This window comes from Eptesicus fuscus, chromosome 14, assembly GCF_027574615.1.
Source record: "Eptesicus fuscus isolate TK198812 chromosome 14, DD_ASM_mEF_20220401, whole genome shotgun sequence".
Taxonomy (NCBI): domain Eukaryota; kingdom Metazoa; phylum Chordata; class Mammalia; order Chiroptera; family Vespertilionidae; genus Eptesicus; species Eptesicus fuscus.
The window spans coordinates 11,110,549-11,134,455 of NC_072486.1; the positions used below are offsets into that span (position 1 = coordinate 11,110,549).

A 23,907-nucleotide genomic window follows, 5' to 3' on the forward strand; every position below is an offset into this window, starting at 1 on the left:
AGACTGGCATCTGTAATGACGTGGGGTTGCCCATGGGCAGCAAATGCCGCTTAATGGTCCTGGGTGACGACAAAATTGGACGTGGAGCGTTCTTTCTCTCCCCTCTCTCTGGGCAGCTTTACACCTTCAGGTATGGCTACGTGTGCATGCACGTGGTGAGAACAACGTAACAAAGTCAAACATCTTCACTGCATAGCCAGTTCAACAAAAGAACTTAAAAGATGATATAAAGGTAATGATAACAGTTGTGGTTGACACTCGGTGCCAGGTAGGTACTTTCCTAAGTATTACCTCATTTAATAAGCACACATATTTTATGGCTTAGGTACTGTTACTTCCTCTATTTTACAAGTAAGGAAACTAAGGCACACAAGGATCCAGTAACTTGTTTAGGGTCACAAGCTAGGACCTGGTGGAGGGGTTTGAACGCAGGCATTCTGACTCTAGAGTTCAAACTTTTAGCCAATAGCTGCCTCTTCAACAGAAATGTGGTAAGAATCACTTTGTCCTTAGCTATCAAGCAAGTGTTTACTGGCACACACGTACAAAACACACAAAAAGAATAGTACATCAACATTTTCATATCGGGCCTCTCCTCTGAGCTTTGGCCTCACATTTCAAGTGACTTTTGGCTATCATGGCACACTAGCACCTAAGATCGAATGTAGCATCCTCCTTACTAACACTGCTCTTCCTCCTTTCTGTGCTGTTCCTATTAACTGCATTAATCATCACGCATGTTTAAAAACGTAAAACAAGGGAGGGTGGGTGGGAAGAGATCAACCAGTGAACTTGTATGCATATATGCATAACCCGTGGACAGAGACAATAGATAGGGTGGTGAGGGTCTGGTGGAGGGGGTGGGGAGGGGATGGAAGGGAGTCGGCTGGAAGAGGTCAATAGGGGTGGGGGGAAGGAGGACCTATGTAATAAAGATTTTCAAAAATAAAAATAAAATAAAGAAAAGAGTAAAACAAAACTCAAAACTATCCTTGATTCCCACCCCAGTCCAATCAGTTGCCTGTTGCTGCTGATTCTGCCTCTAACGCACCATCCATGCTACCTTCTGTAGCACCATTAATTTGAAAAGGAATCACAACAACAATGGGACGTTTTTATGTTGTTATCTACTGTTCTGTAAATCTTATATTAATATTTTACTTTTCATGTGATTATTCAGCAAACAAGCAAATGGATGGGTCTTTATAACGTATCCTTATCTTATTTACAGGGACCAAACCTTGTATGTCTTGGCATCCCCTAGAGAACTTAGACGAGTGCCTTCCTCATGAGAAGTTAATAAGTAATAAGTAGTCTGTAGTTAGAGGGGCCTGTAAGTTAAATTAGGAGAAATTCTTTCTTTATGATAATTCGTTTCCAAATAGCACCAATTACTGCAGAATCCCAAAAGAATGGGATACTGCCCCACCAGCATGGTTCGGTGGTTGAGCACTGACCTATGAACCAGGTCACAGTTTGATTCCCAGTCAGGGCACATGCTCAGGTTGTGGGCTCCATCCCCAGTGTGGGTGTGCAGGAGGCAGCTGATCACTGATTCTCTCTCATCATTGATGTTTCTATCTCTCTCTCCTTCTCCCTTCCTCTCTGAAATCAATAAAAATATATTTTAAAAAGTAAATAAATAAAAGAATGAGGTACTAAACAGTATACTATTGGAGGTACATTGAAGTATGGCTGGTCTCCCAAAACCTTGTTAAAATCTAACGTTACTATTCCAGTCAGCATAGTCTCAAATAAATAAACTACATTGAGCGATGAAAAGCTCTAACACCATCAATCTTTTGTACCATTAAGGATAGATCATCTGTAAACAGCAGGCCGACTGGAGGTACCAGTTCCCTATGGTAGGTTAGTCATCTCAAGCAAGACATTTTCCAGGAAATGGCATTCTCCTGTACTTCCACTCATTTATAAAAGACCACAGGTAATGTAGGTCTAAAGAGCACAGGATCATAACTATGATTTTTAAAAGCTGACATGTGCAAGGACAAAAGTCAGAGCACCTAATCCTATATAATAAAAGGCTGATATGCAAATCAACCGAACGGTGGAACGACCGGTTGCTATGACGTGCACTGACCACCAGGAGGCAGACTCTCAATGCAGGAGCTGCCCCCTAGTGGTCAGTGTGCTCAGCTAGAAGCTGGGCTCATGGCTGATGAGTGTAGCAAGCGCGGTGGCAGTGGTGGGAGCCTCTCCCGCCTCCACGGCAGTGGTAAGGATGGACTGCCAGCTTAGGCCCGCTCCCCTTGGGAGCTGTCAGACATCCCCTGAGGGCTCCCGGACTGTGAGAGGGCACAGGCCGGGCTGAGGAACCCCTCTCCCCACTCCCCCGCAGTGCACGAGAGGAACCCCTCCTCCCCAGTGTATCTCTGCTTTAGTTGTAAATATAAGAAATAATGAGCTTTATGTTTAAAAATAAACTCAGATATGGAAGGTTGCATAAGCAGCTTTAAGAGTAGCAAAACAGAGTTTAAGAATCAATGATTAGATTGATACGGGGTGTGGGGGTGTTAAAAATTACCCTTCAAGCCACTACTTTGATTCAGTGGGCACGGAGGAGTCACTGAGGGTTGAGAAAACGGGAAGGTTGCGGTCAGTATTCAGCTCGCTCACTCCTGGTGCCAGTCGTGGCTTACATTAAGCCCTTTATTTCCCTTCTCCACTCCACACCCTTCCTTCACGAGGCAGGCTCCTCTTCTCAGCGCTCTGTTTACATGTCCTGCTCCTGATCTCACATCCCTCATCTCCCTTCCCTGCTCAGCCCATGTTTCCTCTCAGAAATTACCTTACATCTCGGTTCCTCCTGGATGCCTCGCTTGATTATGTGGGTCAAGGTAAAGGTCATTTACACCCATAATAAAATATATCTCCCTATATTGCCTAAGACATAACTAAGAGACAGTAACCTCCAAGTATGTAAATATACATGTGTAGACACTTTAAAATATGTGAGTTTTGAGCCTGGTTGCTTATTAATATTTTCTAAGAGTCCAGCATTCATTGAGAGGTATTCTGAAGAGATCATCTAATGTTCTAATAAATGCACTGAAAAGGAAGGATGAAGGACATGAAGTGAGAAAAGAAAAAAGAAAAGCCCCACATTATATAAGTGATTCAATGCTTCATTTTTCATACAAGTTATTATCAATTACTCATGTTAGGCACTGTGCTAGGCACAGGGGAATGCAGTGTGGACCAATATAACTCAGAGTTTGTTAAATAGAAGTGAAAAATATAACAAATACCTAAAAAGAAATAGTTTTGAAAAAGTTATCAGAGACTGATGAGAAACAAGGGTCAAAGCCAAGTCTATGCCAACAGATGAAATTTCTGAAAAGACCTGTTCATTCAATGCTGCTCATATCCCACGAGCAAAATGTGGCTCAGAACAGCACCTGAAGTCCATTCTGAAGATGAAAGTAAAAATGATTAAGATTGGGGAGTTCATTAAAGGAAGACCCTTAAAAAAGTGTTTATATCTACCAAGCTAGAGGCTTAGATGATAGCATATTCATGTCCTAGGGCAGTGGTCGGCAAACTGCGGCTCGCGAGCCACATGCGGCTCTTTGGCCCCTTGAGTTTTTAGCAAAGGCCAGCTTAGGAGTACCCTAATGAAGTTAATAACAATGTGCCTCCCTATACAGTTTAAGTTTAAAAAATTTGGCTCTCAAAAGAAATTTCAATCATTGTACTGTTGATATTTGGCTCTGTTGACTAATGAGTTTGCCGACCCACTGTCCTAGGGAAAGAGGGGAATTTATATTCATGGAAAGATTTCAGAGTTAACCAGAAAGGGGACGACTTTTAAAAATAATTGCCGAGTCCCCTGAATATTTAAACCCTTTTTTTCCCCCCCAACAACAACAACAACAACAAAGACCTTCCAGGGGAAGTGGCAGAAGAAACCCCATTGTTTGACACGTTACAAACCAGATGGTCCAAAGCCCCAGACGATTGCACGCGGGGGATCCATCCTTCACTGGGTGAAAGCAAAGGGACCAGACGAGCGAGCGCAGTTTGTGTTTTGAATCTCCGGCTTAGCAATGCTATAAAAATAAAGATGCGCATTTCCTTGGACTTTTCCCGAAGTTCCTAGCTCTCCTCTGTGCTCGTACAGCATTCTGGGTTGACTTCTGTTGAGCTGGCCACACGGGAATTGCCTGTTTACTTGGGCGTCTCTTCTGCTAGCACCAAGCTCCGCGCTTATCAGGTTTTCCCCGGCCCCTGTGGGAGCGCTGTGTGCCCTGGGTTCTGGGAAGGCTCCTGCACAACGGTTTTGCACTGGCTTCTGCCAGAGCCCCAGGCGTTTCACAGCTTTCCTGTTAAATTCCTTGGCTTGGGAATACCACACTGGAAGACAGTATACATTTGGATCTCACGTTGTTCAGGCTGGGGGTTTTGATTTCTCACAGGAAACCCTTTCCCTCCCCCTCTGACCACCACGTTACAGAGCCCTGGAGAGACGCAGAGCTTTCTTGTGACTTCCATGGGCTGGTGGGGGTCTTACGTCCAGCTCTCTGCTTCTCATTGGCCGAGGCCTTATCTTCTGGACCCGTGAAGAGGTTAAAACTCCAGCCTCCACCCCACCCTGCAGATGGTCTCAGTATTCCCCTTTAAGTCAGGGGGGAGACATTTCTGTTTCAGCTTGGTTGACCATATGGCTGGAGGTTGAATTTCTCATCATAAGTAATCAATTATTGCAAAAACACTACAATACTTAGCATAACTATACGTGCTTGATTTATCAACTTTTGTTCAAGTAAAACAAAAATTTGCATATGTACTATAGGCAAGGCTCTTTGCTAGGTGTCTAAAATCCCCTGTCTCTGGAGTACCGATTGGCTTTATACTCTTAATATTAATTACTTCTTGACAAGAAGAGAGTTTTGTTGAACTTATGAAGGAAGAGATCTTAAATGGATGTTGAATTTATTAAGCAAATGGTCCTAAATGGCTGCTTATTACTATCTAGGGGGCGGGGGGGAATGACATTTGTATATACAAAGAATTACTCAAAAGTCATATCAAGGTAGAGATCCATCCAGATCCAAATGTGCATCTTGGCTTTATAAGCCAAGAATAAAACATATTTGCATTTGAGGTCATGTCAAATGAGGTTAATGTGGTTACCTGAGAACATATCTTAAAAATAGGGTTGGCATTCCAATCAAATGAAGTCCATCTAATTTACATAATGTATTTTCTTTTCTATGCCAATCAGTCATTTTCTCTCCCAGAAAGTCAGACCGGTTTTTGCACTATTAATTTGTGAAACTTACATGACATAAACAGTATGTGACAGAAGTTGTTTGTTATTAAGAGAGAATATCATCTCCAAGAAACTTGTCATCTGGAAACAGGAAAAATCGCACCACGTAATTTTATTTGTATCATGGCTTTTTCACTGTTGACAGCCGATTTCATATTAAATATTAACAGTGTTTTGTTTATGCTTGAATGTGCTACAGTAGGATGTAGATTTTACTCAGAACCTCCTGGTTAGAAAGTGTAGCATTCCAGTTAAATGATACACTTGTGGGCTAGTTATGAAGAGCATAGACATTATGTATCTAAAAAAAAAAAATTAGACTACCACCTTGGTGTCAAAACGTTGAAGTTTCACATTACCCTTGAATCTTATAAAGTTACTGGTTTTGGAGGTCAAACGTGGTAATATGTTGGGAATTTTATTTGCTTCAAAGTAATAGAAACAGTTGTTAGCAACAGTATGGCTTTTCAGGAAATCATGGATATTAACATAAGTTGAATGATGATCATGAATGAGCTACGGAAATAGTTAAATCTGTTGCTGAAGAGAATTGTTGGACTTTTAATGTAGAAACCAAATTAGAGTATATTTTTCATGTTCAAGAACATTGTTTTATTTGTCTTTCTTGCAGTGGTATATCAAGTCTTATTCGTAAATTTTTACGTAGTTTTGTTGACAACTGAATAGTGCTGAATCTTTGGGCTTGTGAAGTATGTCTATGATTTGTTTTGTTTTGATCTGACTTTTCAATATATGAAAATACCCAGGAGACGGGCTCCTGCTGAAGTTTTGGTCACTGTGTCGTCAGCGCTGTGAGTGCATATTGTCAGTTGTTTAAACATTGTTGAATCCACTGTGGGCCGACAAGAAGCATCTGGGAGCCAGACTTTCCTGTGGACACATGCCAAGTAGCGTATTACATTTCCTCACGAATGTGAACTATATTGAGATGATTTTTCTTCTTGAGTTATTTTAATCCAGAAATTATTTTCCAAAGCTAAGTGAGGATCATATGATAAAATGGTTTATAACTACCTGAATTCTGTAATATCGGGTTGAGAATTACTTTTATTTAGCTAGAGTAGGTGAAAATGGTCATGAATTAAATAAACTACATTCAGATAATTAACATTATTCTCCTAGACTGTTCAAGAAAGTTCTTATGTCATTCTTATATTCTCTTTAAATCAATGATTTACTTACTCTAAGGAGGGACAATAAACACTGAATGACCCTTTAATTAAGTGCTATAGTTGGGTGTGCCATTAAATATACACATGTGATTGCATTATTTAATTAGGTGGAAATAAACCCTAAATTGCATTTTGATATATGCAATTATAGCATAACATTTATGTTAACTAAAAATGCCGGGGAAAGTTTATAAAATGCCATATTTAACTTAAAACCGTCTGAACAGTTGTGGGTTGGGGATGAGAAGACAAGGACACTTTGTCCTACTGGAAAGTAGGCCAGGGGTCAGTCCTGGAGCCCTGCCTCTGCCTAGATTCACGGACCCTGGGGTGGCCGGGTTTTGTCTTTCCAGCTCAAATCCGATGACTCCATCTGCTACCCTGGGACACTGTGGGTTAGACCTTGCAGAAGTAAGATCTGGCTTACCCACCACATACACTGAAAACCCCCTGGCTCTTGTTCACAAGAGCAGACATTTTGTTTATGTTGGCTTTCTTTCTAGATTCCAAGTGAGAGACACTTTGCAAATGAGAGTTCAGCCTATCCCTGTAGGGGGCCAAAACTGAGCAAGGGTGTTGTTTTTTAAGCTCAAATTTTTATTCTTATGTACTTTGAAGAACATCAAATGCTGTTTTGCAGGAATGAACATCAAGACCTCCATCAATGGATGCCTGGTCCCCTTTCTCCCCGCTTTAGATCTTACCTTGCTTCTCTCCAGCAACTCCTTTCTGCAGAGATACCCTAGTTCTACAAGATCTTTCACTTTCTGTACCATATTTTCATCTCTCATTGTCTATAACTATAGCATATGTTATCATACATTTGTCTGCATGTCAAAAAAACCACCTCTTACTTTAGAATTGAAAATGCCTTAAAATCATAATTCTGCAAGTCTTGGCACTGGCCCTCGTAGGTACATGGAAATTTGTATTTTGAGAGTGCCATTCTTTTGTAGCGAATCAAGTGTTTTAATTTGCTGCATTCTCCATGTCTTGCTGCAGTCAGATCTGTGAGGGACTCTGGCTGTCTTCTTCAGGATTCATCCATCTCCTGGGGCTCCCGGCTGGGACAGAAGCTGCGCTCAGCTCTGCCGGCTTCAGGGCGTGGCCTTCCTGTTTTCTCCTCAAGCTCCGTCTCCGAGAGGGAGGTGCGGGGAGATGATTTTTCCATTTGCAAGCTGCCTTCCAACTGAAAGAAAAATGGAGGGGGCAGATGGCAAGCTTTTCACTTTCCGTGGCCATTACATGCACGACTCTTCTGCGTTGGTGCAGTGCACTCTGTTTTTCAAGGAGCTATTTTTTTAAGACTGTCGCAGTTAGCCAAGTTATTTTGTCATTGAAGATTGTTGAAAATAAGAATATATGTCAGTGTGACATCATGAGTACTAGCTTTCACATTAGTTGCGTGGATGGCAGTCTGTGCAAGTGCTGTTTAATGAATGAACAAATACAGGGACAAGCGATCGATGCAAGGCTCCCACCGTGCTTCAGACCTGGGCTCTGGAGGCAGACTGCCTGGGTTCAAGTCCTGACACTACTTCTTACAGCTGTGTTATGCTGAGCAAGTTCCTCAAGTATTTCTGTGCCTCCGTTTCTCCATCTGTAAAATGGGAACAACAGGAATGCCTTCCTCATAGGGTTTTGAGGGTTGGATGAGATTTGTGTGCAGCGTGGCAAGCATGGTGCTTAGTACAGAGTAAATCTTCAGATTGTTATTATAATCCCTGTTATCATACATCTTCAATGCACAGGGCATTGTATAGGCTACTTCACCTCATTTTATCCTCACAATAGCTCTCTAAAGTAGATTTGGTATTTCTGATTTCCAGATTGGAAATTGAGGTGCGGAGAGTTTACTCAGCTTGTCTGTGTTTGTCTGTACAGGTAGTCAAGGAGGGCTCTGAACTTCTGGAGCACGAGTTTTATTTGCACTTCTATAGCTCCATTGAATCTTTTGGTGTTAATAGGAGATTAATTTCCGCTTTACTAATTTCATTATAATTAATTTTACATTAGTATTATTTAGGGAGGTACACCTATATTTTGATCCTTAAAGGCAAGTGACATTTGAAGATACAATGTGCTAATTAATTTTCATTCTGATAATGACAGAACACAGCCATTCGACACCCACGTAAAAGAAACCCACCGAAGGTGCGGCTGTAGGTCAGTCGTTCTGGGGGGTTGTCCCAGGACCAGCAGCGTGGGCGGGACTTGTCAGAAATGCACCTTCTTGTGCCCACCCCGCATCCACTGAGTCAGAAACTATGGGCGGGGCCCAGCAATCTGGGTTTGAACCAATCCCCCCTTCCTGCCCCCCCCCCCCCCCGCCCGGTGATTCTGATGCCTGCTGAAGTTTGAACACCACCACTTTAGGCAAACAGCACGAGACAGGGTTATGCCAGGGATACTGATGTAGCTCATGATATCTCTTCCCAAACCGGAAGTTGTATATGGCAGAGGGAGCATGTGGTGGTAATAGAAAAATCCAAGTGGAGCTGTTACTTGATAATTGCCCTGTAAATATTCAATATTCAATACTGTGTGCCCGATCCCTTCCATTCCTTAGATTGAGGGCTTCTGAGCAGGTGGTAGAGTATTGCTTTAGGCACAGCCAAGTGAGTACAGATACTGAGTCACCAAGAGGCACTCCCGACGCTCAGCTTCCTGTGGCTGGGACACACACAGCCGGGGATCGGGATGGTTAGTTTTTCTAGTATTTAGCAACTAAGAATCTTCAACTAAGAGGAAATGATGCTAAGAATACGGAGAGAAAGAAAAGCAATAAACAGTCATTACCATTGCATCTTTTTTTCTCTTCAGATACAGTGTAAGCGTGGCAGTAGCATATTAAAAAGTGAGTCAGGCTGGAGGATCTAGGAAGTAAATAGGGAAACTGCTGCTATATCCAGATTTGATTGTAGAAAAAAATTAGACAAAAGCAGTTGTCATCTTAGAATCCATCAAAGCCAGTGAGGAAACACTGGCCATCAGCCAGACACATTTGCCTAGACTGTAGGAAGGCACATTTCAGCAAATTCAGAGAAAGAATAGGCACAAATGTATGGTATTAAAGACAAACAATTATTTAAAAATGCCATTTAATCTCAAATGATCCCAATGAGGAAAAAAGGAAGATAAATGAAAAGATATCAATGTCCTTGTGCTAGAATCTGTCCAATGAATGTAGCTTTAAAGAGACCTATATTAACCATTGCAATGGCCAGATAACCAAAGAGCATATGAAAATAGCTGAAATTTGTAAATTATGCTAAGTACAACACAGAAGGATTGCTCTGTGGTTTTGTTTTTTGAAATTCACGAGGGGCAATAATTTAAATAAAACAATTCAGGTTGGTTTTTTTGTTTGTTTGTTTGCTTTTTTGCTCCTTTTCTGTCAAGAATTATCTTCCAACTAATAAGATTGTTAAGAGGTAATAGAAGCCCAGGATGGGCATAGAGATTCTAGTAGAATACCTGGCTAGCCAAAATCCGTTTAGTTTTCACTCATGGGAAACACTCATTTGTTCCTCGTGTGTTAGCCCGTGTAATGCAGGTGTCCCCCTGGGGAGCTCACACTGGGAGGAGGAGGAGACTGATGAATAGACAGGTCGGAGTCCTCAGTGAGGAACGCTAATGAGGCCCTTGCTGTGGTTTCAGGAGCAGGAGGGCGAGCATGGCCAGCTGTCTGGAGGGGTATGGGAAGAGCATCCTACATTGGGGGACATTTGAGCCATACCTTAAAGATGAGTAGGAATTAAGTTTGTCGTCTGGCCCAGATGAGCCTACATCACAAGACAGCTTGTGAATGAAGTCATTGACCAGCTGCAACTGATTTTGAGGGGAACCTGGAGGATGAAAGGGATGTTAGAAGTATGGAGTCTAGCAATTGAATTGTGAGCTTTTCAAAACGGTAAATAATTGTAGTATCTTAAGTTGGGTTTCCTGAAGCCGACTCTGAGACAGTTGTATGTAGAAGATTCATTGGCGAGTCATTTTGGGAGACACCCTTGTATAAAAGTGAGGAAGGCACTGAACCGGAGGCGCTGACCCACAATGCAGCTGGGACGGAGGCCTCAGCTGAACTTGCTTTCCGGGACCACGGGACTGGGATGACTTTTCAGGGTTGTGCCAAATTGAGGCAAAGGGGCCTGTCTTCATATCCCCACACCAGCTAATCATTGGCTCCCGGCTGTCCTCTGGGAGGGGTGTGACCTTGAGTGAGGCAACGTCCCGCTGCCAAGGGCAATTTCCAGCAGCAGCGTGAGCCAGCAGCAATCTGAGTCCCCAGTTGGAGGATGGCTGTGTGGGCCCTGAAGAGGGCATCTGGGAGGAGCACCGCATAATCCCCACAGGTGTATTCTGCAACTTCTAGACAGAATTGCAGACAATTTATAGACAGACTTTGGGGACTATGAAGTGAACTCCAGAGAAGCTACTAAATAAGGCACCGAAGAGTCCTTTATGATACCTAGAAGTAATGATTACTAGAAACCAACATGGGTTCAGAGAAATAACCGACTTTAGTAAATCATTTGGCCAGGATTCTCCCAAAAGTTTTATAGATATAAAGACCATTGGATAACTGATCATACAACTGTGCGCTAACGGTGTTGATTAATTGATTTAATGAATACCTTAGGGCTTAATTCTCAATATTGTCATATCATATTAATCAATGCCTTGGATGAAGATACACAGGCAAATGCTCTCAATAGACTAAATCATGGGTCAAAGCTAACAAGGTGAAATATGATAGGATATCATACTTGCTCCAAAAATCTGGTTGCACAAGTATGAGAAAGGGAAAGACTTGGCTCAGCAAATGGGAAAAACACATAAGGATTTTGGTTAACAGCTTAATATGAGTCAACAATGTAATGTAATTCATTCCTGAGATTGTGTGCTTTGGGAATATAAAATAATTATCAGTGTTATGAGTTAGCAGAATATCAATTCTTCAAGGTTGTGGATCAACAATCTATACTAATAAAAGGGTAATATGCTAATTAGACCGTGAGACCTTCCGGACATCCTTCCGGACAAAGTCATGGTGGCGGGGCTGAGGCAGAGGCGGTTAGAGGCGATCAGGCCAGGAGGGGAGGGCAGTTGGGGTGATCAGGCTGGCGGTGGGCGGGGGGGTTGGGGGTGATCAGGCCAGCAAGGGGGGCAGTTGGGGGCGAGAAGGCCAGCAGGGGAGGGGCAGTTGGGGGCAAACAGGCCGGCAGGCAGAGTGGTTAGGGGCGATCATGCAGGCAGGCAGGTGAGCTGTTAGGAGCCAGCAGTCCTGGATTGTGAGAGGGATGTCCAACTGCTGGTTTAGGCCCGATCCCACATGGCCAGGGATAGGGCCTAAACTGGCAGTTGGACATCCCTCGAGGGGTCCCAGATTGGAGAGGGTGCAAGCCGGGCTGAGGGACACCCCTCGCTGTGCACGAATTTCATGCACTGGGCCACTAGTCTATATATATAAAAGCCTAAGCAATCGGCTGACCGGCCCTATGACATGCACAGACTACCAGGGGGCAGACGCTCAACACAGGAGTTGCTGAGAGACAGCAACTTTGCAGAGTGCCCTCTCGCACTCCAGGACCCCTTGAGGGATGTTGGACTGCTGGTTTTGGCCCGATCCCTGCAGGCAAGGCCTAAGGAACCCCACTGGCCACCTCTAATTAATTTTCTTTCAATGTGCACAAATCCGTGCACTGGGCCTCTCGTGTTTAGATATTTAACTACTGTACCCTAGGATGTACAGGGTCATGATTCTCAAATTTTTTGTTTTCAGAAGCCCTTTACAATCTTAAAAATTACTGAGAAACCCATAAAGCTTTTGTTTATGTTTATGTATTTACTGGATTAGAAATTAAAACAGAAATATTTTAATGCTTATTAATGAATTAAAATTACAATGATAAGTACATTACATGTGAACATAAATAATGTGTCTTTATGAAAAATAGCTATATTTCCCCAAAATAACAGTGAGAAGAGGAGCATGGTTTCTATTTTTTGCAGATCTCTTGAATGTCTATCTTAATAGAAGACAATGAGAATCTCATAGTTGCTTCTGCACTCACTCTGTTGTGATGCTGTTTTAGTGTGAGTACAGTCAGCATATGAAGAAAATCTAGCCTCACAGCTATGTAGTAGGAAAAGGGAAGAATTTTCATAGCTTTTGCAGGTAATTGTGCATATTCGTCATTGATACTGTACTCAAACTTGACAAGGGGTAAAGGTTAGTTGCCATGTAGAATCCAAAACCATATCAGTGAACTTTTCATACTCTGTTACTTTGATATTCCTGGGCCTGTCTTGTACTTGGGTAACCAAGTGTGTTTTTGTAACATCATTGGTCAGTTGGAAAATAACGGTTCACTACATTGGGCAGAACACCCAAATATGGACACAATTGTGATACAATTAAAAAACCACATCCACTAACTCAGTGGTCGGCAAACCGCGGCTCGCGAGCCACATGCTGCTCTTTGGCCCCTTGAGTGTGGCTCTTCCACAAAGTACCACGTGCGGGCGTGCACTTACAGTGCGATTGAAACTTCATGGCCCATGCGCAGAAGTTGGTTTTCGGCCTGGGCAAGTCTATTTTGAAGAAGTGGCGTTAGAACACTCAAGGGGCCGAAGAGCCGCATGTGGCTCGCGAGCCACGGTTTGCCGACCACTGCACTAACTCATCAGAAAAGTCTTCGAATACTGGGAGCTGTCAAGTTCCCTGTGGCAGGTGTAAGTTTCTAAAATTCCAATTTTTACTTGAAAGCTCCAATTTCATCATTGGCAATAAACAACTGTCGGTTGTTTTCTTGGAAATAAGAAGCTCGTTTGGTTCACTTTTGAGAAACATCTGCCCAGTTCCCAAGTCCGAGTGAGCACCGTTTGTCAGTGGCTCTTTGAGTAAGAACCGTGTTCCGTGGGAAAAGGCGCGGCTTCAGCTCGCCTCGCCACTCCTCCTGCACATCTGGGGATGCAGCCGCAACACTATCCGTTCTTCCCGCCTTATCACATGGAGCATTCAAAAGACACGGACTCACAGTTGCTATTAAATGGAAAGAACAACATTTGCCACTTTATCGAGGCCATTCCCAGGTGAACCTGGCTTGTTCGTTTCTTTTCAGTGCTGGTGCAGGGCGGTGAAGAACACAGAGTGCCTGATCCCTGCAGGCAAGGCCTAAGGAACCCCACTGGCCACCTCTAATTAATTTTCTTTCAATGTGCACAAATCCGTGCACTGGGCCTCTCGTGTTTAGATATTTAACTACTAATATCTGCCGGTTTGGTGCCACTGCGCTGATTTATGCTGAGGTGTCAGCAGTTCCCCCATCATTGCATTGCAGCGTCAGTGCAAATGTTAACACAGTGGAAAAGGCAAACATCTTTATTTTCTTATGGAAATCGTTTCGGCCTCCTAGACCCTCCAGCCACCACAAACATAACCAGTGCCGGTGCCGGGGATGTGGGATCATTAATGGGTGATGGTTCCTCTTGTGGGTCTGTCTGTGCTTTTGCTTTCTTGGGTTCCTGAAAATGAGGTTAGGGTGCACTGCCTGTGAAGGGGGCGAGTGTGTCTGCATAAGCCAGTGGAGGAGGCCAGAGCCGAGGCCTGAGACGCGGAGCTCTGCATCGGTAGCTCTGCTTTCCCCCCTCAGGTTGGAGTTCACAGTTGTAGGTCCTTGTGCAACAGCCACGTTACAATGAAATTTTTTAAATATATTTTATTGATTTTTTTCCAGAGAAGAAGGGAGAGGGATATAGTGTTAGAAACATCGATGAGAGAGAAACATCGATCAGCTGCGTCCTGCACACCCCCTACTGGAGATGTGCCCACAACCAAGGTACATGCCCTTGACCGGAATCGAACCTGGGACCCTTCATTCTGCAGGCAGACACTCTATCCACTGAGCCAAACCGGTTAGGGCGAAATGATCTTAATACCAACCTATCCATCATTAGATGGTATTTTTTTACAGATTAAATTTTAAAACAAAACAAACTCTTAAGTTGAGATGAAATATTTTACTTTCTGAAAAAGGATTCAAAGCAGTTTATAATAGAATACATATACATTCAGGATATTCTTATTTAAGTTGAGAATAAAGAAAACCCAGAAACTGAATGAAGGTTCTGGAAAGATGTTCATCATGGTCATGGGTAGATGGGTCTTGGATGATTTTTAAACATTTTTATTTTTGCTCATCTCTATTTCCTGACCTTCAGCAATGAACAGATACGATTCTTCATATCAAGAATAGTATAAAAAGGTTAATTTAAGTTTTTAAAAAAAGAACTTACAGGTAGCAAACTATAATCGTACCAGAAATCCTGCGCCAGGTAGCAGTTACTCTGAGGAGTAATTTAATTTGAACTTTCTTGGGTTAAAAGAATTTTAATATTGCCGAATTCATTATAAGTTTTAATTAAAAACCTAAGAATTTGAGCTTTAAAAAGTAGCTAGAGGCATTTTGTGCTGTAGCAGATAGTGGACTTCATCCACTGGGACAAGAAGGCGCCATGCGCCGTAACTGCCCCTTGTCCAGGTTCTGCAGGAGGAGGCTCATTTTCTGACTCACAGTTACTTCTGACAGAGTCTGGCCTATTCAAATCTTGCCTTTAACCCGTCTGCTTTCTTTGCCTGTCGTAGTTGCCTGTAGGTGATCAAGTCCATATAAGACAGCTCCTCAGTAGGCAGGTCCCTCTGGAGCAGCAGCCGGCTCATTCAGAAACCTGTGCCGTGGGTGTTGCATGGAAGGCAGTGCAGCGAGAGGAGAGCCCGGTGCAAGTTGCACGACCTTGGTCCAGTCACTCAGCTCCCCCAGTCCGTTTCCCCTTTAAGGAAGGAAGGAAGGAAGGAAGGAAGGGGATTATATCTAAGGTTTTTCCCAAGTTCTTCCCCTGAGCCTGTCAAATGAGGTCCTCCCTTGAATTTGAGGTTTTTTCCTGATGTGAATAAGTTTAATATCTGTAAAAAATAATTATTTTTGTACTTTCAGTGATGTACAAAGTATTAATTTTAATACAGTACAGAAATTTACAATAATCTAATGGCATTCTTTCTTGCTTTTGAAATGCAATGTTAAACCCTACAAGAATAAATGCCAAAGATGAAAATTAGACTGTATGATTGCACAACTATTGCTTATTTTGTTGCCTTTTATATCGCATTAACTTTCTTGGTTGCTAAATTAATACATGGTTGCAAAACACCTAGCTCCTAAGATTATTAACTTGATATTGCAGGCTCATTGTCCATTTTTTTTCTCCTGAGAAATCTGATTATCTCATTGTCCTCCCCAATTCCTTTTGCAAAGTGCCATGGGACAGACATTCTCTCTACTTTACAAAGACGACACTGAGTTGAGCAATAGAGACAGTGTCAACGTCACATGAGTAACTAGAACTTGAACAACAGGCCTGTTTGCCTAGTTTCCAGAAACGTAAACATGAAGTTTTAATAATACTAAAAGGCACATGTTTTTGTCTTTATAAAAGAATATTTATTATTGCTGTAAATTATGTCCACCTATTAGATAGATGAAAACTCTTTAGAAATGTCATATTTGGAATTACCAGTAGTGCATGGTGTATAGGCCCTTAAGGCACTCACCTTTCCTCATTGTCATCATTTGAATTCCCTTGTCCGTACCCCCTTACCTCCATCTTCCCCTTTGCCAACCCTTCCGGCAGCTTCACAGCTTGCCCAGGTCTTGAGAGAGAAGCGGGGAGAAACCATTTGCGTAAACCCTTCCTGCATTGCTCCCTCTTTCACAGGGTGTCGCTAGGACTGGCCAGAGGTGTCTTTGGTTCCCCAGCCGTCCGTCCATTCCATCTCCTCCCGCTCGGGGACAGCGCGCTTGCAAGGCCCCATCCATACCTGAGCCCCCGATGACATGAGCAGAGTAGCCTGTGGCTCTGCGACGTAGGCGAACTTCTTTCAGATCTTTCCTTTGGAAAGCCTCAACTTTACCGTCTCCATTTAACCACGTTTTCCTTCTTGAAATTAAGTGAGAAGGAAAAGCTGGCTGGCCCAGAAGTCACTCCGTTTTCAATGACAAGTTTACATGAGAGACGTTGCCAAAACCTCCAACACTGTGTGCTGGCTTTAGGGCCCTGGAGCCTGTGGAGCGTTAGAGGTGCGCAGGGAGAGCCAGGAGGACAGAAAGGAGGAGGTGCAGGTTCGGGGCATCCCAACTTGAAATTCTGTTTCTAACTCACCCCTAAGAGGATCACCTGACCCAAGATATACTTCCGGGGCAGTGCTTATGTGAAAATGTTTTCCAGGTTTATAGACAGCCAGTATTTGAATGAAACTTTAGAAACCAACCCATCTATAAACTGAAGATGTTCATGGAAATCAAGGAAGTGGCGCTATGATTAAGAGCTGGGGCTTTCGAGGCACGGGACCCAGTTCAAGTCCCAGCTGTTGTTCTAACTAGACACGGAGAACCCGGACAAGTTAGACAAGCTCTGTAAATTTCATTTTTGCATCCTTAAAATGATGGTAAAGGCGCCGGTTATTACCCTATAAGTCATAAATATTAACTTCTTGAGACAAATATCTGATCACATAATCAAATGAAGCTGGGCAGGTTGAGATCTAAACCCAAACTTTACTTCAGAGCATAACTTTTGATTCTGTGTTTTATGTCTTTTAAAATACATTGTAATTCTGTAGAGCTCTTTCCTAAAGGTATTTAGTGTGAAAGGTGATCATTATGTGAGTCAAAGCTTTTCTTATGTTGCCGTCCTCTTCCTCCTGGAAGATATGATGAAATAGAGACAGACTCATAGATATAGAGAACAGACTGACAGCTGTCAGAGGGGAGGGGAGTTGGGAGACTGGGTGAAAAAGGTGAAGGGATTAATAACAACAAAACACCTCATAGACACAGGCTACAGTATGGTGATTACCAGAGAGAAAGGGGGTTGGGGGAGGGACGTGAGGGTAAAGGGGGGATAAATGGTGATGGAAGGAGACTTGACTTGGGGTGGTGAACACACAATACAATATACAGGTGATGTGTTATAGACATGTACACCGGCCAATGTCAGCCCAATAAATTCAATAAAAGTTTGTGTTTTTTTTAAATCAATCCCCAGCCCTGATGTGAACATCACACACCCTAGCTTTCCCTAACGAATTGTCCTTTGCCTTCTTATATCAGTGACATGGGTCATTCGCTTCGTGTTGTTGTTGTTGTTTATCCTTACAAAAAGAATATTAGTAAACCAGAAAGAGCCATTTTGTAAAACCTGCATAGCTAGACAGATTTGTGGTCCTTATTAGGGTAATAATCCATCTGTTATGGAACGGGATCGATTTGTAAATTAAATTGATTAATCTGGCAGGAGAAAAAAAAAGGTCTTGACTTTTCCCACAGTAGTAAGCATTTCCTCAAATGGTCATCATCCTAAAAAGATTTGGGAAAACTCATTTCTCTGCTATTCTTCCTCTCTTTACTCCACTCAGCAAGAAGGCTCAGTGTGTCTTAAAAGGAGGAGTGAGAGTGGAGTTCAAGCTTTGGATTCTGTTGGGTCTGCTTGCTCCTGGAGATTCCATATTTTTGATAGGGTTTAATGTTAAAAACCTTTCAGTGACTACAGAATATTTCTGATCCTCATTGATTAGTTTAGTAAACGCAGAACTATATTTGAATTATATTCTGCAATTTCACTTTATTATTTTCATCTTCTCTGATAAAATCTCCTGCTGGTCCCTCTAACAATGTGTGATTGGAATAATAACTTCACATGTTGAAGAGTTTGTGCTGCAGCTGAGAGGCATGTAAATACAAGCTGCTTATTTGCAAGAAGCTTCCAGATTTGCAATATGATTGCTATGGAAACCACATAATGAAAACCTTATAACCATCTGTGTGGTTTGATGGATTTTACTGCATAGCTGAGCTGTTTTTGTTTACTGTTATTAAAGTGTTGAATGGAATATATTAACTCACAAACGTTGACTATTTGAGGTATTAATTAGTATTGTATAATGACATCTTGCCTCAACACCAAAATAAAATATGTTTAATAATAAACCTAAGTAAAGCATGTGTTCCTATTTCTAATATATTGTGAAGGTGACTGTTATCTAGAATTTTAGTCACTTGCCCTTATATGTATTTTTGAGGGGTGTGGAGAGGCTTGTTTGTAAATAAATGCATATAGTAGAAATTATTTTCATGATTTTTGAATCCATCTGTTCACTCAGTATTTATTGAACATCTCCCTTGTACCATATTCTAGTCAAGTTTCAATCTGAGTTTTTTATCTCTAAGATTAACACCCCCCACACACACACACACACCAGATTTGATTTTGTTGTCGTTTATATGGAAGCTGTTTTATTGTTAGATCAAGACGAAACGAGTTGTTCAAACATTGTTAAGAAAAAAATTACTGTATGAAACGCAGAAGGCTTTGACCTAAAAATATCAGTCCTAGGTTCAAAATGAAGTGTTTTTAATGAGCATCTGATCCTCTAAAATACTGCTTATTAAGCATCTCACATGGAATTCAATTTACATACTTATAGTAAATATTGATATTTAAGTAAATATTTCTAATATCATTCTGGTAATTTAAAAATACACTGTGCACATGATAGGCATTTAAATTTTACTAAGATAAGAATACATTCATAGTAATAAATTCTGACTTGTTAACTTTGCCAAGAGCCAAGTTTTTATTTATTTATTATAATTACTTTCTGTGATATCTCAACACTGACTTTGGGTGGTGAGTCTAAATCCCATAGCCTCTCCTTAGGAGCCAAGAATGCTGCTTCCTATATTGAGGGGGTTATGGCTTTTGAGTGAGGACAAGTGCCCTGAACTGTTTTTGAATGTACTTCTTATTGCGTTTGTGACCAAATTGGAAGAGAGGGAGTGCTGGGGGAAGAGCAAGTGTGAAAAGTAAGGAAAGTTTTCTCTCACCTTCAAAAACATTCACTTCCTGTAAAATGAGCAGGTTAGACTAAATGACTGTAAATGTCCTGAATAGCCTTAAAATTTGATGAAAACCTTCCTAACAAGAACTGTTGTTGGAGAGAAAAGAGACCGGGATTTAGTATCAGACGTTTTATTAGGTCTTTTATGTATTAATTACTACTTGACTGAACAACATTAAATTGCCAATGTTAGGTTCAACTTACTATGTATAAGGTACCAAATATGTCCAGCTGTTCCTGACGTTGGAGCTTTTATTATTTTGTTTGAACTGAGTTACAAAAATTCGAAACAGTTGTAGTTGTCTTGTAAGCACAGTAATTCCCAAGCTTGGCTTAAATGTTGATTGTTATTAATCACCACTTTAAATTTGCACGAGTCTTCTAAATTCACATGTGCCACCCTGACCCCTCTACCCGCCTCTCCAGTTGCCCCTGGACATTTCCTCTGGGTCGCCCACCGGCATCTTCAATCTCTCAGGTCAGAAACACAACTCCTTGCGTTTCCTCAGCAAAATAGCTTAGCTCGGCTGTTCTCTTTTTAGCAATGATGTTCCATCTCTCAGTTCACTCAGCTCAAAACCTCAGCCATCCTCCGTTGCTCTCTTCCCCTCCCCCCTCACCCCCTCCACCTTCAGCCAGGCTCAGAGTTTATCAATCCTAGTTCCTTTACCCCTCAAGACCATCTCCTCTCCATTTCCTCTGCCCCTTCAGTTCAGCACTTCCTTCCCCTTAGCCAGACTCCGAGCGTCTCTCCCCCACCCCCTCCTCCAGAACCTAACCCAGTGGGATCAGATGGCCATTCCTCAAGCTTAACTTCAGTCCTGTCCTTTCTTTGCTCAGAAATCTTCTGGGGCTCATGTTGCCCACCAAGTACAAGTCGAAAGTCCGCAGCAGAATGTTCATGGCCCTTCAACGATTGGCCCAAACTCCCCGCGTTGTCTCCCACCCGACCCTCTCCCTCTGAGCGCCGCGTTCTTTGGCTAACATGAATATGATGGCGTCTTGTCCTTTTGTTTAGGCCTCTCTGTCTGGAAATTCTCTCCTTCCCGTCTCTCATTCAGATCCTCTCCTTCTCTCAGAGCCGTCGTGGTATTCCCCTGTTGGGTGCTTTCTTCTCTGCCCTCCTTCATGCCTGGGCCTCCCATGTCAGCTTTTATGCCCCATCCCATTTCCCTTTAGATTCTGTCTTCGGACCCTCTAGGTTGCCAGCTTCCTCAAGGCAGATGCTCCCTACGTCCTTGCCTACCTGGCAGGATCTGTCTCTTGCATGTAGTTAATACTCAATGAAGAGTTATTGGTTGAATTATTTAATAGTCATAATAGTTATATTTCTATATTTTGCATATTTTTCTTTCAAGTTTTGGACTTTTTTTCTGTGAAATTGATTCTTTTTGAACCTACTTTTTTTTTTCATACTATTTCATTCATATGCCCTGCCTTAAATATTTCTAAGTTGTATATAAATCCTTAGGTGAGGAAAGTGGTAATGTAATAAACGTTTCTTTGATGTAAATGCATCAAATAGTCTATTGACTCTGTTAAAAACTGGTCTCGTTTCATCTTACCGTATTTCTTCCTGTAAACTGGAGAGGGAACGTGGTGGGAGAGTGTGGAAACAGGTAAGGCACTTGATATGTGCCGGATAAGGAACATGGACTTTATGATCACAATCCTAAGTTTGAATAACAAAAGTTAGAAATTGCTTTATCTTTTCCAGTCTCAACTTAGTCACCTGAAAAATGAGGATTGAAGAAGTATTTATCTATGAAATCTTTACATGTGCTGTAGTGTATGACACATAGTAGGTTCTTGGTATAATGGGGGGGAGGCTTGTAGGGTAAGGATCCTTCCAGTGTTCTTCTCTGAAGATCAAGTGAGAAACCCTATGAAGTCTCTGATACTCAATAAATGACTTTTATATCACACATTTCTCTCTGCTACGTTGATGTTCTAGAGACCATGATTTTATCTGTGGTTCTGCCACCATTTAATGTGGTCTTTGTAGTGCTGGGTATCATTTTACTGGATGTCAGGTCTTTTCTGGATCTGCAGTCATCATAGATGCGTTTCTATAAGTATTTAACACAACAAAGCACTGGTACATATCTCATATTCTATTAAGCCAACTGGTAAGGTTGCTAGTATTTGGAAGTAGCTGGAGGTTTATTTATTCAGCTTTAGATTATTGAAAAGGGCATGTGAATGTGGAGTGGTTTCCTTCTTCGAAAAGGAATCTTTTTGTGTTATAAACTTTTAATTTTGCTCTTCAGATGGGGTGAGTCCTGTACTGTTATCCCAGGGAAACTCTTCAGTGAGCCATTTATGTTGTTTATTTCCAGATGAGGAAGAGGACGCTGCTCCCGGGAGAGCGGAGGAGCAGAGGAAGACGAGTCAGGACAGTGGCCATCACAGCACAGGTACTGGCGCCGAGCTTCCTGGGACGCTTGCCTTGGTTGTGTTCACTTCTCCGCCGCTCTGAGGGCGTTTACACAGCTCCCCAAAGTGGGCTCCCTCGGTCTGGATATCTTATGGCTGAGAAGCTGCTTAGCCCCATTTAGGATGCGTGAAAACCACTTGAGAAGGATTTATAAAGTAAGCCAATTTATACAAGGTATTCCTTCCTGAATTACTTTGTAATGACTCAATTAGCTTTCATTTCTGCACAAAGGAGATTTAGTTGCATAAATTAGCTTATCATCATTGAGGAAGTGTCACTGCTAAAGGACAGCTTATAGATACAACATGCAGTTGCTGTCAAACCTATAAGAATGTAATATAGACATCTGTGTATACTTTGTGCCGGAGCAGAACAGACTTCTGCCATTCAGAGACTAACAGGGGACAACAAGTTGCCCAGGGGACCGGCAATGTAGACATCTCTGAAAAGGTCAACTTGACACAGGCTCTGACAATCGACCCGCAGCTCTGTCTTCTTTGATAAAAATCAGATAAACTTAAGACCGCTAATTGATCTGCAGCCTGTTTAAATGTTGGCCATGCATATCTTCATTGCATATGATTAACACGGAAAGCGAACCAACTGGGTAAGAAATGCCAGGGTCCAGTGACAGCGGCTTAAAAACCGAAAAAGGACACTGGTGGCCGACGAGTCTGGGAAGGAGGGTCCCCTTATCCATGTCCAATTGCCCCGCCGCCCCAAGCACTCATTATGACCGAGGCTGGAAAAAGAGCCACACGTGCTATGCAGAGAGTCACATGACATGGGCAGCTGCTCTTGCTGTTTGTTATTTCCAAACAGCGGGAGATAAACCCTATCTGTGGCGCAAGCACGAGGTGGGTTTTGATAAGCCAGCAATTATTTTACACGACAGACGAGAAGGACAGCGTCTTATCAGGACTTCAGCCTCTCCATGGCCACATGTCAGCGGGGCAAGGCCTGCCCTGTCGTCCCATGTCCGGTGAGAGCTGGAGTTGGGGTCACCTTCCCCTCTCCGATCCGTCCATACATCACTCTCTCGAGCTGTCAGAGGCAGGGTGGACAAGGCGTGTGTGTTCAGGAAGTCGCTTTCCAGAGTCCTTCCGACGGCGACATGTGGAAAGGAAACGCGGCCTGGTTTCCGGCCCGGCAGGAAGGCAGGAGCAGGTTGCTGCGGGAGGTTGGGGTTTGCTTTTGTCGGAAAGGAAGTGAGGCCGGAGTCAGGAGCTGTTAGCGCTCAGGCCCGGGAGGCGCAGCCATAAAGCCCGGGCGGGGGAAGCCTGGAGGCCCGCGCTCCATAGCCATTTAGGGACAGAAGTTTTATTACGTGTCACACAGCCTCCGCCGAAAGCACGTCGCTTCCTTTTTAAAGATCTCAGTGCCGGTATAGGAGGAAGACACATACAGCTATTCTTTCCACAAATATATGTATTTTGGCTTAAAGCACCTGTATTTTTCAGAACCCTTTGATAGTAACTATCTCCCAAATTTTTGCCTCTGAGGGAAGGGGAAAAAAAATCAGGCTTTCCTCCGAGGAATGCATTCAGTAGGTCCAGTTCCTCGTGCAATAGCCATAAATTAGCACCGCAATAATTCTTATCTCCGGTGACATGAAATTCTTTTCAAGCAACAGTTTCCCTGCTCTCGCATCGCGGCGACCTTTGCTCTCCGAGGCTGTCGAGGAGGTAACCCTAGAAGTTTGTTTGCCGTGCAGGGCAGCGAGCTGACAAGGGTATTACTATCTTGCTGCGCATCGCATGATGTGAACTTCTAACCTTACTCAAGAATGTTCTCTAGTTTTCACATGGACTGATTTTGCTAAAAAAAGAAAAAAAATCAGACTAATGTAAAATACGTAAGCGAAACAAAATTAATCACGGATTCCTTACGAGTTCTTTCATGTTCATGCTTCTAGATCTTGCTTATGTTATTACACATATCCTAAAGATTCCACTTTTGGAACACTATGCTTACCTTTCTAAAGTTGTTTTTAACTTATGACACTACTCAAGGAGAGACTCTTCAT

General features: G+C 42.6%; 1 protein-coding gene across 3 annotated transcripts in view; it reads left to right on the top strand.

The window, feature by feature from the left end:
- The window catches only part of SKAP2 (src kinase associated phosphoprotein 2), a 159,207-nt gene that overhangs the window by 103,357 nt on the left and 31,943 nt on the right, over nucleotides 1-23,907 (top strand). For all 3 annotated transcript variants that reach the window (XM_054726072.1, XM_054726071.1, XM_028155430.2), the window contains exon 10: nucleotides 21,784-21,861. In XM_054726072.1, the coding sequence (XP_054582047.1) occupies nucleotides 21,784-21,861 (78 nt within the window). The remainder of the gene's footprint in view (nucleotides 1-21,783; nucleotides 21,862-23,907) is intronic.